We start from the raw sequence: 15,658 nt of genomic DNA on the forward strand, positions 1-15,658 counted from the left end.
TACAGTAAGTGCTCAATAAATATGAAGTAAATTAAACTGAATATCTACTGCCAATTTTCAATATTGACTTATAAAATGTGATGGCAGAATAAAAGACTACTCAGTCTTGGTAACCAGAAAAGCACACTGAATGCTGAAGATAAAGAGAGCCGCCTCAACACAGATTCCCAGCCATGTGTTAGCTGGGGCTGCCCATGCCTCAAGAGCGTCCCTTCTAGCTGTCTCCCAAGTCACAGCCTAGGAGGAAATGCAGAGCCCTGAGACCTGGCTGAACTGGTACCACTCCAGAATGTATCTCATGCTGGGCTGGGCCTTTCTCCAGGACTCAAACTCTGTAGGGATCTCACCCCACACAGGCTCACAACATCCAGAAGATACAGGCTGAGGCAGTCACACTCTCTTCATTTTGCAAATCGAGAAAAGACTAAATAATTTATTTAGCAACAACTCTGGGATGATAGCTTTAGATTCAACGAATAAACCAGAGTAGCTGAAGTTCCTGAAAGGCTACTGTTCATAAAGAAATGCTTTTCCCCCTTCCCTGCAATAACAAGGTAACTTTAAACTATCTACCCCACCTCAAATACAGGCTGCTATCCAATCAGGACATAGTAAGAGAAAGTTACATTTCATTGGCTTTGTTTTTTAAAGATAAGGAGAAAATGAGTTTTAGCTAGCCTCTGAATTAAAAAAAAAAAAAAAGTCCTTAAGAATAAAGGTACTGAATTACTGTGAATTAATATATCCCGCCTATGATTCATGTTCAGGATCACACTAGATATTACTTTAATTTGAACTATCTGATACAGTGAAATTAGACTTCTATAGTGTCAAGGATTCAAACGACTTCTAGCCCTATAGCTCCTGGTGTTTAGCTGAATCTACGATTCATAACAACCTCTTTTGTTTTTTAAATAAATTTATTTTATTTATTTATTTGGCTGTGTTGGGTCTATGTTGCTGCATGCGGGCTTCTCTCTAGTTGCGGCAAGTGGGGGCTACTCTTTGTTGTGGTGCGCGGGCTTCTCACTGTGGTGGCTTCTCTTGCTGCGGAGCATGGGCTCTAGGCGCGTGGGCTTCGGTAGTTGGGGCACATGGGCTCAGCAGTTGTGGCTCGTGGGCTCTAGAGCACAGGCTCAGTAGTTGTGGCGCATGGGCTTAGTTGCTCCGCGGCATGTGGGATCTTCCCGGACCAGGGCTCGAACCCATGTCCCTTGCATTGGCAGGTGGATTCTTAACCACTGCGCCACCAGGGAAGTCCCCATAACATTCTTAAGAGATTTTATGTCCTAATTTTTAGGTCTTAAATATATTTACCAAATCAATTCCTGAACTGGTTTAGCACTCAGTAACCCCCACAGACCCATAAATTAAAACACTGATAATTTCTTAGAAAACTCATTATCCCATTCTCAGCCAACATATAAGGACAATGTAAAAGTTCATGAAGGTAAAAAGTTGAAACAATATCAGAAACAGAAATTGCTTCAAATGAAAAACTTTGAGAAAAGGCTCATGAATTTCCCTAAATGCAGTCAATTCAATTAAAGATATATTTACAAAATGTCTGATATAAGGCTCTTTTAAAAACACTGCTGGGGATACAAATAACAGTAAGACAAGACTCTATACTCAAGGACCTTATAATAAATTTAACGTTCTAGAAAACAAATTAACCAAGCATTATTACTTACAGTGTGGTTATTTTTAAACGGTTAATATTCCATATGTGCAAGAGTAACTTTCTTACAGTGACTAAAGTAAAATATTTCTAAATATCCCTACATAGTCATTCTTAATTAGGACCATTTCCAATACTAGCCACGCTATCCTCACGTCTCCATGAAATAGTCTCCATCTATTCTCCTACCTTTAAGATTTGAAGTCAAAAGAACAGTCACATGCTTCACAAAGTATTAAGTTAATGAAATTTTTGTTTTTATTTTTTAGCATCATCCACCAGTATTTTCTAAATTAATATTTTATAAATGTAACAAATATAAGCAAGATCTGCCAATTCACTTTTGCAAACAAAGAGCAATAACACAATTACCTATTGCTTACTATCAGCATGTATGGTCTGCTAATAGTAAACATACAACATCAATATGTGTATTAAAAATGGGACATATTTCCTTTTAAATTAAACCACATGCCAAATCACCAGACATGATTTATACCTTAGTCTCACGACCCATCATATACTCAAAAAGCACTTTTCGCAAATACTCAAACTCAGTAGGTTCTCCAAAGAGCGAGACATCAGTATGGTACAAACTGCGACCTGTCAAATAAAAAAAAAAAACAGATCAAACTGTAAAGACAAAACCAGATAAGCGGGCTTCCCTGGTGGCGCAGTGGTTGAGAGTCCGCCTGCCGATGCAGGGGACGCGGGTTCGTGCCCCAGTCCGGGAGGATCCCACGTGCGGCGGAGCGGCTGGGCCCGTGAGCCATGGCCGCTGAGCCTGAACATCCGGGGCCTGTGCTCCGCAACGGGAGAGGCCGCAGCAGTGAGAGGCCCGCATACCGCAAAAAAAAAAAAAAAACCCAGATAAGCTACTTATTACTTAGAAAAAGACAAACTAAAAGACAATCAAAGGAACAAAGAGAGAGGCATCACTCTTGTATTAACTGTGTTACATTGTAAATATTGTACTGCATTACATTACATATACACTAAGCATTCCAGTTGGTATTTTTCCCTTGGAAGAGAAAACAAGAATTATTATAGCAATTTTATTTCTCACATTCCCCCATCCTCAAACTTCTTCTTCATCTTTCTGGCATGGCAATTTAAAAAGACTAGACCTATGGGCTTCCCTGGTGGCACAGTGGTTGAGAGTCCGCCTGCCGATGCAGGGGACACGGGTCCGTCCCCTGGTCCAGGAAGATCCCACATGCCGCAGAGCGGCTGGGCCCGTGAGCCATGGCCGCTGAGCCTGCGCTCCTCAACGGGAGAGGCCACAACAGTGAGAGGCCCGCATACCACCAAAAAAAAAAAATACTAGACCTAGGGAATACAAAGATTCCTCAGAACTGGTATTTCTTTCCTAAATATTATGTGGTTGGCTTCAGATATCCTACAATGACTAAAATGATCATTTTTATTTTGTTTAAGAGTTTAGTAACTCAGAATAGTATTCTAGATTTTCTAGTATTCCAAACCTGAAAGCAATGAAGTTTAAATCAAGTTTTCTAAACAGTTCTGAAACACAATGTAGATAAAATAACTTGAAAATGCATGAAATAATAATGCCAATATAGTGGTTTTCAGATACTTTGATTCAACATCTTAAAAAGACTGTCTCATAATTTACAGTTCATCTATTAATCAAGCTCCATTTCAATCTAAAACTAAAGAATAAATACAGTTCAGGTATATGAAGTCACACTGTGACAAACTTTAATTTGAATAAATTCAAAATTATGCATTATGTGAAGTCTATACTTGCATCCACTTCCAGAAGTATGGCACACTAGGTAATCTGAAAAGCCTTCTGCACCAAGAAACATCTAAAAGCATAGCAAGGAGATTAATGTGCCAATTCAAACAGACTGCTTGGATTGTTGACAGGATTAGATGAGTTGATAGACAAAATGTGTTTTATAACAGTGCCTGATACTTAGTATTATATATGTGTCAGTTATTTTAAAAACTGTACATATGTGTTCATTTTACAATTTAAAACTGAGAAAAAAGGAAAATTAAGTATGAAATTCTTAAGTTGAAACTAAAAAAAAAAAAAAAAAGAATCAATACTATTCCCTATGCATGGCTGGGCACTGATTTAGCAGTTCTATGCTAAGAATCACATATGTTGACTTAGCTATGGCAAACAGTCTTTGTAGCAGGAATTTTCTCTGCAATGAGCCATAGGAAACTCCCAAGTTGGTTTTCTCTTCTTTTTGAAGTGTGTTTTGGAAAGAATCTAAAGAAAGTCCTTGTTTAATTAAAAACTGTATAATGTCTTATGTTATTTCACAACAGTAAGAGCTTTCAAAAACACAAAAGAATGTGAAATGGTTTAGATTCATGCCCCAGTGCCTTCCATGAAAAAGCAGAAAGGTTTACAAAACATTTAGCAAAATAAAACTATTCTTAATGCAGTGAGGCAGTGAAACTGAGAATGGGAAATTGTTAGATTATTCAGAGATTATTTGAAGTCATGACTATTTCAAGGGAACAACTACATAAAGACTCAAGCTCATCTTTAGAATCCTTTGTAAGTGGCATACATAACTGAAGTCAACAGAGTAATACTTCCAAATCATCCTTCCCCACCTTGAAATAAATACTTTTATGAATTATTTTCTCCTTAAATCCTGGTTTAAAAATAGCAATTACAGCATTATTGTAATAGTAGAAAACAGAAGCATCTAAAATATGTAACTCTGAGTTTGTATGGGTATATATAGTGGATTACATAAACGTCTGGATACACACAGAAGAGTCTGGAAAAATATATGTAAATTGTAAACTAGGTTCAGCTGGAGAGTGGAGAATGAAGTGGAAACTTGCAGTTTCACTTAAAATGGCAGCATTTTTTTTTTACAACAAATATGCATTAATTTTTAGATTACTACCATTCTTTCCATAAAACTAGTTGTTACTGGTGAATTACAAAGGTAAAATACATTCCTTGTAAAGAATGAGATTAGCAAAGACAAAAATGAAAATCATCCAGAAGTCCACCAATACAAGATAATCATAGATAACATGATGAGAGATCATTCCTACCTTTGTAAGGTGTCCCCACAGTTGTTGCATATACATTCTTTTCATATTCCTTCAAACGATCTTCTAAATTGTGAATCTAAAAATAACAAATATTCCAATCATATCATAAGATTCATATGGAAATCATATGTAAAAAAAAAACTGCTGTAGCCACTAGATTTTCTTAATGCTGAATACAGGATATAGGCCAAAAAAAATTAATACATATGGTTTCTTAGATATGACACCAAAAGCAGAGACAACGAAAGAAAAAACATATAAAATGTTTGTGCCTCAAAGGACATTATCAAGAAAGTGAAAAGACAACCCACAGAATGGGAGAAAATATTTGCAAATCATATATCTAATGAGGGACTTATATCCAGAATATATAAAGTACATTTACAATTCAACAACAACAAAAAACAAATGACCCAACTTAAAAATGAGCAAAGGATATTGCTCCAAAGAAGATATACAAATAATAAGATGCTGAACATCATTAGTCACTAGGGAAGTACAAATTACAACCATAATGAGATATCACTTCATAGCAACTAGGATAGTTATAATCAAAACACTTGCTGGGGAAGATGTGGAGAAGTTGAAATTCTTATACTTTGTGGTCAGAATGTAAAATGGTGTCCACAATGTAAAACCGTTTGATGGGTCTTCAAAGAGCTAAACATATAGTTACCATATGATCTAGCAATTCCACTCCTGAGTACATAACCCAAAGAACGAAACAGGTATTCAAACAAAAACTTGTAAACAATGTTCCTAGCAGCACTATTCACAATAGGCAGAAGGTAGAAACAACTCAAACATACATCAACTGATGAATGAGTTAACAAAATGTGGTATACCTATACAATGAAATATTACTCTGCCATAAAAAGGAGAGGTACTGATATATGCTGCAACATGAATGAACCTTAAAAACATCATGCTAGGGCTTCCCTGGTGGCGCAGTGGTTGAGAGTCTGCCTGCCGATGCAGGCAACATGGGTTCTTGCCCCGGTCCGGGAAGATCCCACATGCCGCTGAGTGGCTAGGCCCGTGAGCCATGGCCGCTGAGCCTGCGTGCGTCCAGAGCCTGTGCTCCGCAACGGGAGAGGCCACAACAGTGAGAGGCCCGTGTACCGCAAAAAAAAAAAAAAATCATGCTAAGTGAAAGAAGTCAGATTAAAAAGTTCATGTATTGGGCTTCCCTGGTGGCGCAGTGGTTGAGAGTCCGCCTGCCGATGCAGGGGACAGGGGTTCGTGCCCTGGTCTGGGAAGATCCCACATGCCGCAGAGTGGCTAGGCCCGTGAGCCATGGCCGCTGAGCCTGTGCGTCTGGAGCCTGTGCTCCGCAACGGGAGATGCCACAACAGTGAGAGGCCCGCGTACCGCAAAAAAATAAATAAATAAATAAATAAAAAATAAAAAGCTCATGTATTAATATGATTCTAGTTATATAAAATACTCAGAATAGGTAAATCCACAGACACAAAAAGCAGATTTGTGGTTGTGAAAGGCTGGGGGGAGGAGGTAATAGGGAGTGACAGCTTAATGGGTATGGGGCTTCCTTTTGTGGGTGATGGAATGTTCTGGAACTAGATAATATGAATGCAAATGTTCTTGTTTAAATATATGTGATCACAAATTTATAAAGATATGCTCTAGCACCCTCAGGTTTGAGAATAAAATTTCCTGTGTAAGACAAGATTGCAAAGTCAATTAATAAATGAGTATTAAATCCGTTCTTTTTTAAAAACTAGCTAAATGAGTTCCAAGAACATACTAATAGAAATTAAGGAAGTCATCTCAAAATAAAAGGCACCAATTAGACCTGTACCTGTTCTCTGAACTCTTGCTCTTTCAACTTTGAATCACTGATTAGAGTAGTCTTCTGTGCTAGTTGTGTCTGAAAGAACAAGAAGTCAGATCTGAGATGCATATGGGTTTCATCATTGCCTGGACACATTTGTATACTGCTTGGTAAATTTCTCCTGAGAACAAGTCTCTTTATGTTTTAACCTAAAGTACAGAATGCTCCTGAAAATGGACTACCTTCACTCAAATTCAATGAAAAACTAGTCTTACCTGTAGCTCCATAATTGTTACCTAAAAATGGAAAAGAAAAAAAAATATTAGTGCATATAATAAAATCTACAAGAAATAATAAAATGGAGCAATATGAAATTACAAGGAAACAAAAATTTAGTGTTACAGTCTTAAGAGAGTGGTTAGATTTGAGATGAGACAACTTTAAATATTTGCTTTTAAACCTGGTCTATGCTGCTATACAAACTATTAAAATGTAAATATACATAAAGATAGGTAAACACACAAAAAAAATGACTGGAAAGTCACCTACCAAACTCCTAACAATGATTACCACTTGGGAAAAGGAGGTACCCACCAGGAAGGGTTTATCTATATACTTCTGTATTATCTGACTTTTTTTTTTAACAAGCATGTATTCATCTATTATTTGTGCAATTTCAAAAAATTAAACATATTAACATCTATTTATAGCATATGGGCCCTTTAAGGAAAATTCTGAAGGACCATTTCTGGGAATCCACTCTACACAATAATCACAAATTATTTTCCATTGAACTCAACACTGACATGTAGTTCAAGATATCCCAGAAGCACCAAAAGATGCTCAAAAAGGAAAAGAATAAAAATTCATAAAGAATAAAATAGAAAAATATTTTTTAGAGTAGAAATAAAAGTTAAGGATAGTTTCTCCTTTCTTATGCTACAAGGTAAAGGATTCAAAAGACCTCCTGAATATTAATTTCATAATGTTTCAATACTCTATGGCATCTTGACACAGGCCTCAGTGCCACTTTATGCAACATTAATACTTAATTTGATACTAAGGAAAAGAACATGTTACAGAGTAGAATACACTTATTTGGCTCATAGGAGGCAACATTTAATAGCACCAAGTATATTCATATTGTGACCAAATGGCAAAAAAAACCCACCTAAAATAATAGAACTAACTTAGTAGCTAGTAAAGAAAGAGAGAAAGAGTCAACTCAGCTTTGGTCGTTGCTAATAATCAAGATATATGTACCAAGCAGCACAGCATAGCAAAGCCTTTTATAAAGTCCTCTTCTCTCCATTTTGGAAAAGTGATCCATGTAATTGGTTGTCTATAAAATTGCTTTCTGGTCACTGACTTCTGTAATGAATCCTCTATAACTAAAGGATGAAGCCATGAATGTGTCCACCTTTCCCAAGACCCTTATGACAGAGCTATGAAGACCATACTGGAATGAGTGAGAACATTTTAGATGTACAACGGTACACTGCCCGGATTCTTGAATGGGGGCCCACAAGCCCTGTGGGTGTGCACTTGTTGGGGTGCCCAGCAGGACAGGAAGCCACAAGGTAAACATGGCCTTTCACAGCATCAGTTTTACTTAAAGATTGGGATTATTAAAAAAAGAAAAAAAAAAAAAAAAAAAAGCCTGGATATGGAGTGCCAGATCTCTTTGAATTCAGTGCAATTTTCCAAAATAATCGCATTGCATCTACAACTGGTCTGTTAACAAAGGAGAAAAGGAGACATTGTTTTTCTCAAAGGTATACAACTAAAAACATTTTTATGTAACTACAAATAAAGATATATTATAGAGCAGGGGTCCCCAACCCCCAGGCCGTGGAGCGGTCCACAGCCTCTTAGGAACCAGGCCGCATAGCAGGAGATGAGTGGTGGGCAAGCAAGCAAAGCTTCATCTGCCGCTCCCCATCGCTCACATTACCGCCTGAACCATCCTCCCCCCACCCCACCCCCTGGTCCGTGGAAAAATTGTCTTCCACAAAACCAGTCCCTGGTGCCAAAAAGGTTGGGGACTGCTGTTATAGAGAATGTAAAATTTATATGAATTCTTAGCACAAAATATAAAAATCTAAAATTATCATACTTTCTATGGACCATTTTTGGCTCTGCCCCAGGGCTATGAGGTTAACTCTCCTCTGCTGTTCTTTCCACAGGCAAGACTGAGAAGCACAGGCATCACAGAAACACCCTAGGCTCTGAAGTCTGGAAGATTGGTTTTATATTCTCAATAGAATATTTATTGTGTGAGCTTCAACATTTTATTTAACCTCTTTGAACCTCAGTTTCACTGTCTATAAAAGAGAGGCAGGAATCTCCCTCTTGAAAGTCTTTTGTTAGGATTAGATGAGGTAGGTAGGTATGTTAGTAGGCGAGCCAGTGAAAACGACAATGTTTTCAAGGAATGTATGGAGCCAAGTCCAGTTCCCCTCACTTTATCATTGCCAGGGTTCTCCTCCTGCTCTAGCCTTTGCTGGTATTTCTTCTGCAGCTCCTCAAGTTGAGTCTGTAGATCTATTACTTTTGCAGTCATTTCTTCTTCACGAGCCTTTAGAATAAAAAAAAATATTAACAAACATATCAAAAAGAATGCAGTAAAGAGGCAACATGATCTAGAGAAAACTACCTTTGTAGGAGAAACCAACACCTACACATTTTTGGAAACACAAACCACTGTTTTTACTGTAATTCATTACTGTGCTCTAAACACCTTCCTTCACGCCCCACTTTTAACTCCAAGCCCTTTTAAAAGCTGCTCACTCTTCCTAGGATGACTTTTCCCACCCTCAGTCCTCCTGCCCCCACCCCATAAAGCTCAGCAAGCTGTTTCTTTCCCCTTAAACTAGGGTTCCAAGGTTTAAGCAACACTTAGGTGTATAACAGCGTTGTGATAGAACTGTAAAACAGAATCTCTGTTTTAAGACTTTGGCCTTTTCTACACTAGGATTTGCTTTCTAGAAAATATCCAATATAAACTAGTTTTATGCACAGCACTGCTCAACCAGCTGGCAACTTACTGATCACAAGAAGTTGTGGAGGTTTTTTCTCAGCCCCTTGGGAAGGGCTGCACAAATCAAGATGGTTCTTTGCCCTAGTTACCAAACCTGTACGTTCCCTTCACATCTGCCTGCAAACCATACCAGCAGTTCTTTGGAGTAAAATGTTCAACTAAAATCTATTTTTGAAAAAAAATTACTGTCCAATGTATTGGTAACTAACGTAATGTATCCATTTGCCCTGAACTTTGCAGAAAACAGACAAGGCTGCAAAAGTAATACATGATTTACTGGTTCAAAAATGCTTTTTATAAAATTTGGCATACAAATCATTCTCTCTTCTGTTCTGACTGCCCTGGTAAAAGGCTGTTGCCCACCCTTAAATTTTTTCATTTGTCTTGATAATTGCCATCGTTTGCTGTACAAAGCAGTCCAGACCTCTCCTTGCTCTTATAAATCTTGCAATAACCTTTTAGCACAACCTCTGTGCTAAAAGAATATTTGACATTGGAATATTGATCAGATTTGAGTAATGAAGACAGGACAAGTGCTTGCTGACTAAAGAGACTAAACAGGAAAACAGCCACAAGCAGCTATCTGATTTAAGAACCAAGAAACATCATTCTCAAAAACAAAAACAGGCCCCAAGGCACAAAATAAAGCAACAAACCACAAGACACCTCGAAAATCTAACTTTAAATACCACTTGTCATGAAACTTAGACCAACTAAAAAAGAACGAACCCCTTCTCTCAACATAAGCAAAGCAGGGGTATCTTGTAAATAGCCTCCTTCAACATCTGCCCAAGGCACTCTAACCCAGCCTCCACCCCTAAAACACCACTGATCAGAAACTACTGTAAACCTGTAACTGCCTGCAATCCTGGTTTACTTACTGTTTTCATTCTACCATCACATATCCTGTGTGGATGTCTGTGTCAGTGTGGTCTAGTCTTGTTTGAAAGGATCACCTCTTACAGCTACTTATTCAGTTAGGTCCAGATTCTGATATGACAATCAGCTATGCCTGACATTGCCTTTGGCAGCTGGGAGATACCAATAGAAAGCAAGCCCTCTAAGAATTGGAAAAGAATCCTTGACGTGTTGTTTCTAATTTAAGAAACAGTTCTATAATTTCCTTTGTAAAAGCTTTCTGTCTTCTTGAAGGGGGAAAGAAAGCAATACTGCTTGCTCTGAAGTAAAAACAGTAAGAAAAACTAAACTGAATATTTATGCACATACATGGAAATTATGTTTTAAAGACTATTATGCCAAAACCAAATCACTAAAATACAATAAATGTCAAAAAGAAACCAGTTTTATATCTAATGTAGCTGTAAGAGCTACTCCCTCCCAGTGAGACTGCTCTGAGGTTGGGACGAAGGCAGTCAGCTCCCTTACTTGTGAGACTCAACTCCTTTCAGATGTCACCAGCCAATCTCCCCGAATGAATGCTCCCTTTGCCCTACCAGGTGTCACTTCCTTCAAATTTACCAAGTGTCGGGCTTCCCTGGTGGTGCAGTAGTTGAGAGTCCACCTGCCGATGCAGGAAACACGGGTTCGTGCCCCGGTCTGGGAGGATCCCACATGCCGCGGAGCGGCTGGGCACATGAGCCATGGCCACTGAGCCTGTGTGTCCGGAGCCTGTGCTCCGCAACGGGAGAGGCCACAACAGTGAGAGGCCCGCGTACCGCAAAAAAAAAAAAAAAAAAAATTTTACCAAGTGTCTAGTTAGTGTGTGCCAAGCATTTGGCTAGGTCCTCAAGACTAGAGATGAACAGCAAGATCCCTGCCTACAAGATGCTAATAGTCTAGAGGAGAGGACAGACACATTAATACATTCTTACACACATATGTATGTATGACAAAAGTAACATGTCGTAAGTGAAGTAATAAAGTACCAAAGGAAGACAGGTGCAATTAATTCTATTTTAAGGGGTTTCAAAAAAACTAAGTGAAAACAATATGATGCAGAAAAGCATATTCAAAAAGCTAACTCTGGGGTAGGACAGGGAAAAAACAAGAATATATTTCATTTTTTTTCTGTTTGCATAAGGAAACACAGGAATATTATTACATAAGAAACTAATGGTTACCTGTGGAGGGAGAAGGGGAACGGGGTGTAGAATACAGAGAAAAGTTTGGATGCAATTCTCATGATAGACCATTCTCCAAGTTTACCTTTTTTAAATATTATTTTGATCTTTAAACCATGGAATACATTTGATTCAAATGTTTTTTTTCTGAATACAAGATAAATTTAAAACTTTTAAAGAAAACTGCCGAAAGAGATGACAACAGCTGCACTAACTCATGAAGTGTGAGAATGTACTCTTGAAGCACCAGGAAAAGCGTGAGCAGAGGTGAAATACAGCGAAGAAGGAGCTAAAGCTGAGCTCAGCTAGACCACACACTGACCCGGAGGATGGGGTCACCAGGACAAGGGAAGCCACTGCAGGTGTTCAGGGGAAGGGATATGATCCCCTTTTGTTTCCAGACAGACAATAACTCTGACAGGAAGAGACGAATACTTTACGGGGAAAAAAAACAAGAGCAAGGAGACCAAGCAGGAAATTAATACAGTAGGCCAGACCAAATGGAATACGGCAGCCTAGACCATGGCAGAAGCAGTGGAGTTAAGAGGAGAGGAACAGGCAATGGGAGTCAATGAAACACTACAGTTGAGAGTCTGTTACATGTTGGAGAATGTGCTGGAGATCCACAATTAAAGGGAGAAAGGTGACTTCCCTACCTAGGAAATCAGGGAAGATAAGCAGATTTCATGTCCTAAAAAATGTGTGGATGTGGATGTGTGAGGGGCTGAGGAAGATGGGAGGCGTGAATCTAGGATGACAAAGTTCTCAGTTTCCTCCAAGCAATGGTAAGAATGTGAGCTAAGACAGTGAAAGCAAGAAAATGAAAATGTCTCTGTGCTCCACTGTGCTATTAACAAATCATGGAATTATTTTAATGGATGAGAAAAATATAGCATTCTACAATGTCATCATTAAGACAAATCATCAATCTGATAACAGCTTTTTCAGAGGGAAAAAAAAGTACTACATAATACATACAAATCCATATAAAACTCCAATTCTGGAAAACTTTAAATTGGAGAATGGTAAGAGAATATGTCTCAGAATCAAAGCAATATGGTGTTTACCTAGAATTGGTAATATCGCTTTTAGCAATATATGCTGTTTTAAAAAAAACTCTTCAAGACAGAGTATGTATTTGGATGGGGACTGCTGATTTAATCACTGGCCACCCTGTACTCTGGCTATAAGCACTTGAAATGTGACTAATCCAAACTGAGACAGGCTGCCAACGTGGAAGCACACTGAATCTCAGAGAATTAATACATATATCATTTTTATATTGACTACATCTTGCAATGATAATGTCTTGGATATAACGGGTCAGCTAACATTATTACCAAAATTAAAGTCAGCTGATTCTTTCTTTTGTATTTTTTAATGTGAATACCAGAAAATTTTTAATCCCGTTTGTGGCTTGCATTGTATTTCTAATGGGCAGTGCTGGTCTAAGGCGCAGGAAGGGGCCTGGGGAAGAGTCCACCTGAGTCCTCTGGCCCACCCTCCACTTCCTGCCCACTTGCTCTACTTACTCCAAGCCTGAAGCTGGGAGGACCATTTATTTTCTAATAAACAGCAGATCTTCCAGGAGGAACGATACCAGAGATTAACTGCTACCTGTCTCCCTGTTCACTCACCCCTCCACCTACAGAGGCTTGTTGTGACCTTGGAAAGTGTACTGTGTGCTACCTCCACACCCCCATACACACACATTCAGAGACAGAAGTAGTTCACAAAAGGGAACACTACAGCCGTGACACAGTTTATCCCCTGCGAATGAAGCTCCCTGACTTAACTATCCAAGTTCTTTCCTTAGGGAGAAGGCTTTATAAAATATATGAAGCTAATGAAGAATCAGTGCTCTACCACTCGCCATGTGTAGTTTTAGGGAAATCATTTGACTATGCTGAACTCACTCTCCTGCTTCTGCCACACAAAAAAAACACAAAAATAGAAGATGAACCTAAACTAGCTGTAATGTATCTTCCAATCCCAACATTCTCTAAGCATTCAAGAAACAACAGTAATTTTTAAAGCTTCACATAATATACCCTAGGTAAGTATAGGAAAATGTGAAATCATTCAAATTTTCTTTCACAGTGAGGTCTAAAGCTCAAAAATTACACGAAGGTAACATTTATATTCATGTATCAGGTAATTTCAGCTTTTTCAAATACATTTACAATAATTGGGACTCCCCTGGTGTTGCAGTGGTTAAGAATCCGCCTGCCAATGCAGGGGACATGGGTTCAGGCCCTGGTCCAGGAAGATCCCACATGCCACGGAGCAACTAAATCCATGTGCCACAACTACCGAGCCTGTGCTCTAGAGCCTGCACGCCACAACTACTGAAGCCCCCGCACCTAGAACCTGTGCTCTGCCACAAGAGAAGCCACCACAATGAGAAGCCCATGCACTGCAATGAAGAATAGCCCACGCACCCAATGAAGAGTAGCCCACGCACCGCAACGAAGAGTAGCCCCTGCTCACCGTAACTAGAGGAAGCCTGCACACAGCAACGAAGACCCAGTGCAGCCAAAAATAAATAAAACTTTAAAAATTAAAATAAAATAATTACTACTAGAATCTGTTCCTGGCTCAGAGTTCTACTGCTGCCATAGTCAGCTGAGGCATGATTCTCTAATTTATGCATTCCTAATCATCAAATGGTTTTTAGCACATAGTGAAATAAGGCTTGCAGTAACTAAGGAATCTGCTGGGCTTCCCTGGTGGTGCAGTGGTTAAGAATCCGCCTGCCAATGCAGGCGACATGGGTTCGAGCCCTGGTCCGGGAGGATCCCACATGCCGCGGAGCAACTAAGCCCATGCGCCACAACTACTGAGCCTGAGCTCTAGAGCCCACGAGCCACAACTACTGAAGTCCACATGCCACAACTACTGAAGTCCGAGCGCCTAGAGCCCGTGCTCTGCAACAAGAGAAGCCACCGCAATGAGAAGCCTGCACACTGCAATGAAGAGTAGCCCCTGCTCGTCGCAACTAGAGAAAGCCTGCGCACAGCAACGAAGACCCAACTCAGCCAAAAATAAATAAATAAATATATTTTTTTTAAAAAAGAATCTGCAATCCAGCAAAGAATAATTTACACTGCTTTACATTCAAAAATGTTCTGCAGTCCAAATACTCACTAGCATTCATGGCTTATCTTCATACACAAAAATGACAATATTAATCCACCACTAGAAGAATAAGTACACTGAATTTAGCCTCCAAACTACATATAAAAGATTTGGCTGATGTATTCTTTTTTTTTTTTTCTATCTTTTTTTTCTCCCTTGAGAGCAACAAAACCTATGCAAATTGGGTAGGGATTAAATACAGTTAACTGGCCCTCCTGGAAAGTTCCCAGCTAAAGCTCATACATACACTACCTGTCCCAAGCACAAGCTCTCAATTCTTAGTCTGGTGCTCTCACAATTTGGTCTGAATTTGGGAGAAAGACATAGAAGAGAATCCATTCTTCCCCTTACTAACTCACTGTTGCTTCAAGTGGCCTATATGCCTGGTTAGCAGCAACTGATCAGAAAATTACAATCCTAGCAGAAATCAATTAGACTCCTTATAAATCTGCAAACAGTAGAGAAATACTAATTTGAATAATATTGACTCCCCCCCCCCAAAAAAAACCTTCTACACTATAAAAAACAGGAAATCTGACAGCCTATCTTCTTTAGCACTACCATGAAATCTATTACAGTTAATTTTCAAGAGAGAAAATAAGGTACATCAAGGATTTCTTCATATCTTTTGGCTGTTCTTTTTAGATCATCTTCTTTCTCTACAATTTTTTTATATAACTGATTTGTCTCCTCTTGATGGCTTTCCAAAAGTTCAGCCTCCACTTCCTGGGCTTTATCTAATAAATAAAAAATGGACACATACAAGAAAACATATTAGGTAAGAATTAGTATCTGTACCCCAATTTATGTAAGAACCCTTGTTCCAAATTAAATTTGATTAAAATCAATTGATCAAATTGACCAAATGT

At 38.8% G+C, this 15,658-nt stretch overlaps 1 protein-coding gene across 4 annotated transcripts in view; it reads right to left on the reverse strand.

The window, feature by feature from the left end:
• Window positions 1–15,658, reverse strand: part of GOLGA4 (golgin A4) — a 105,917-nt gene that overhangs the window by 13,751 nt on the left and 76,508 nt on the right. For all 4 annotated transcript variants that reach the window (XM_082848452.1, XM_082848451.1, XM_082848450.1 and 1 more), the window contains 6 exons: window positions 15,396–15,526; window positions 8,995–9,108; window positions 6,806–6,826; window positions 6,558–6,626; window positions 4,739–4,814; window positions 2,181–2,284 (listed from right to left, as the gene is read on the reverse strand). In XM_082848452.1, the coding sequence (XP_082704578.1) occupies window positions 2,181–2,284; window positions 4,739–4,814; window positions 6,558–6,626; window positions 6,806–6,826; window positions 8,995–9,108; window positions 15,396–15,526 (515 nt within the window). The remainder of the gene's footprint in view (window positions 1–2,180; window positions 2,285–4,738; window positions 4,815–6,557; window positions 6,627–6,805; window positions 6,827–8,994; window positions 9,109–15,395; window positions 15,527–15,658) is intronic.

Source organism: Leucopleurus acutus (assembly GCF_964270905.1).
Source record: "Leucopleurus acutus genome assembly, chromosome: 10".
In the NCBI taxonomy this organism is placed as follows: Eukaryota; Metazoa; Chordata; class Mammalia; order Artiodactyla; family Delphinidae; genus Leucopleurus; species Leucopleurus acutus.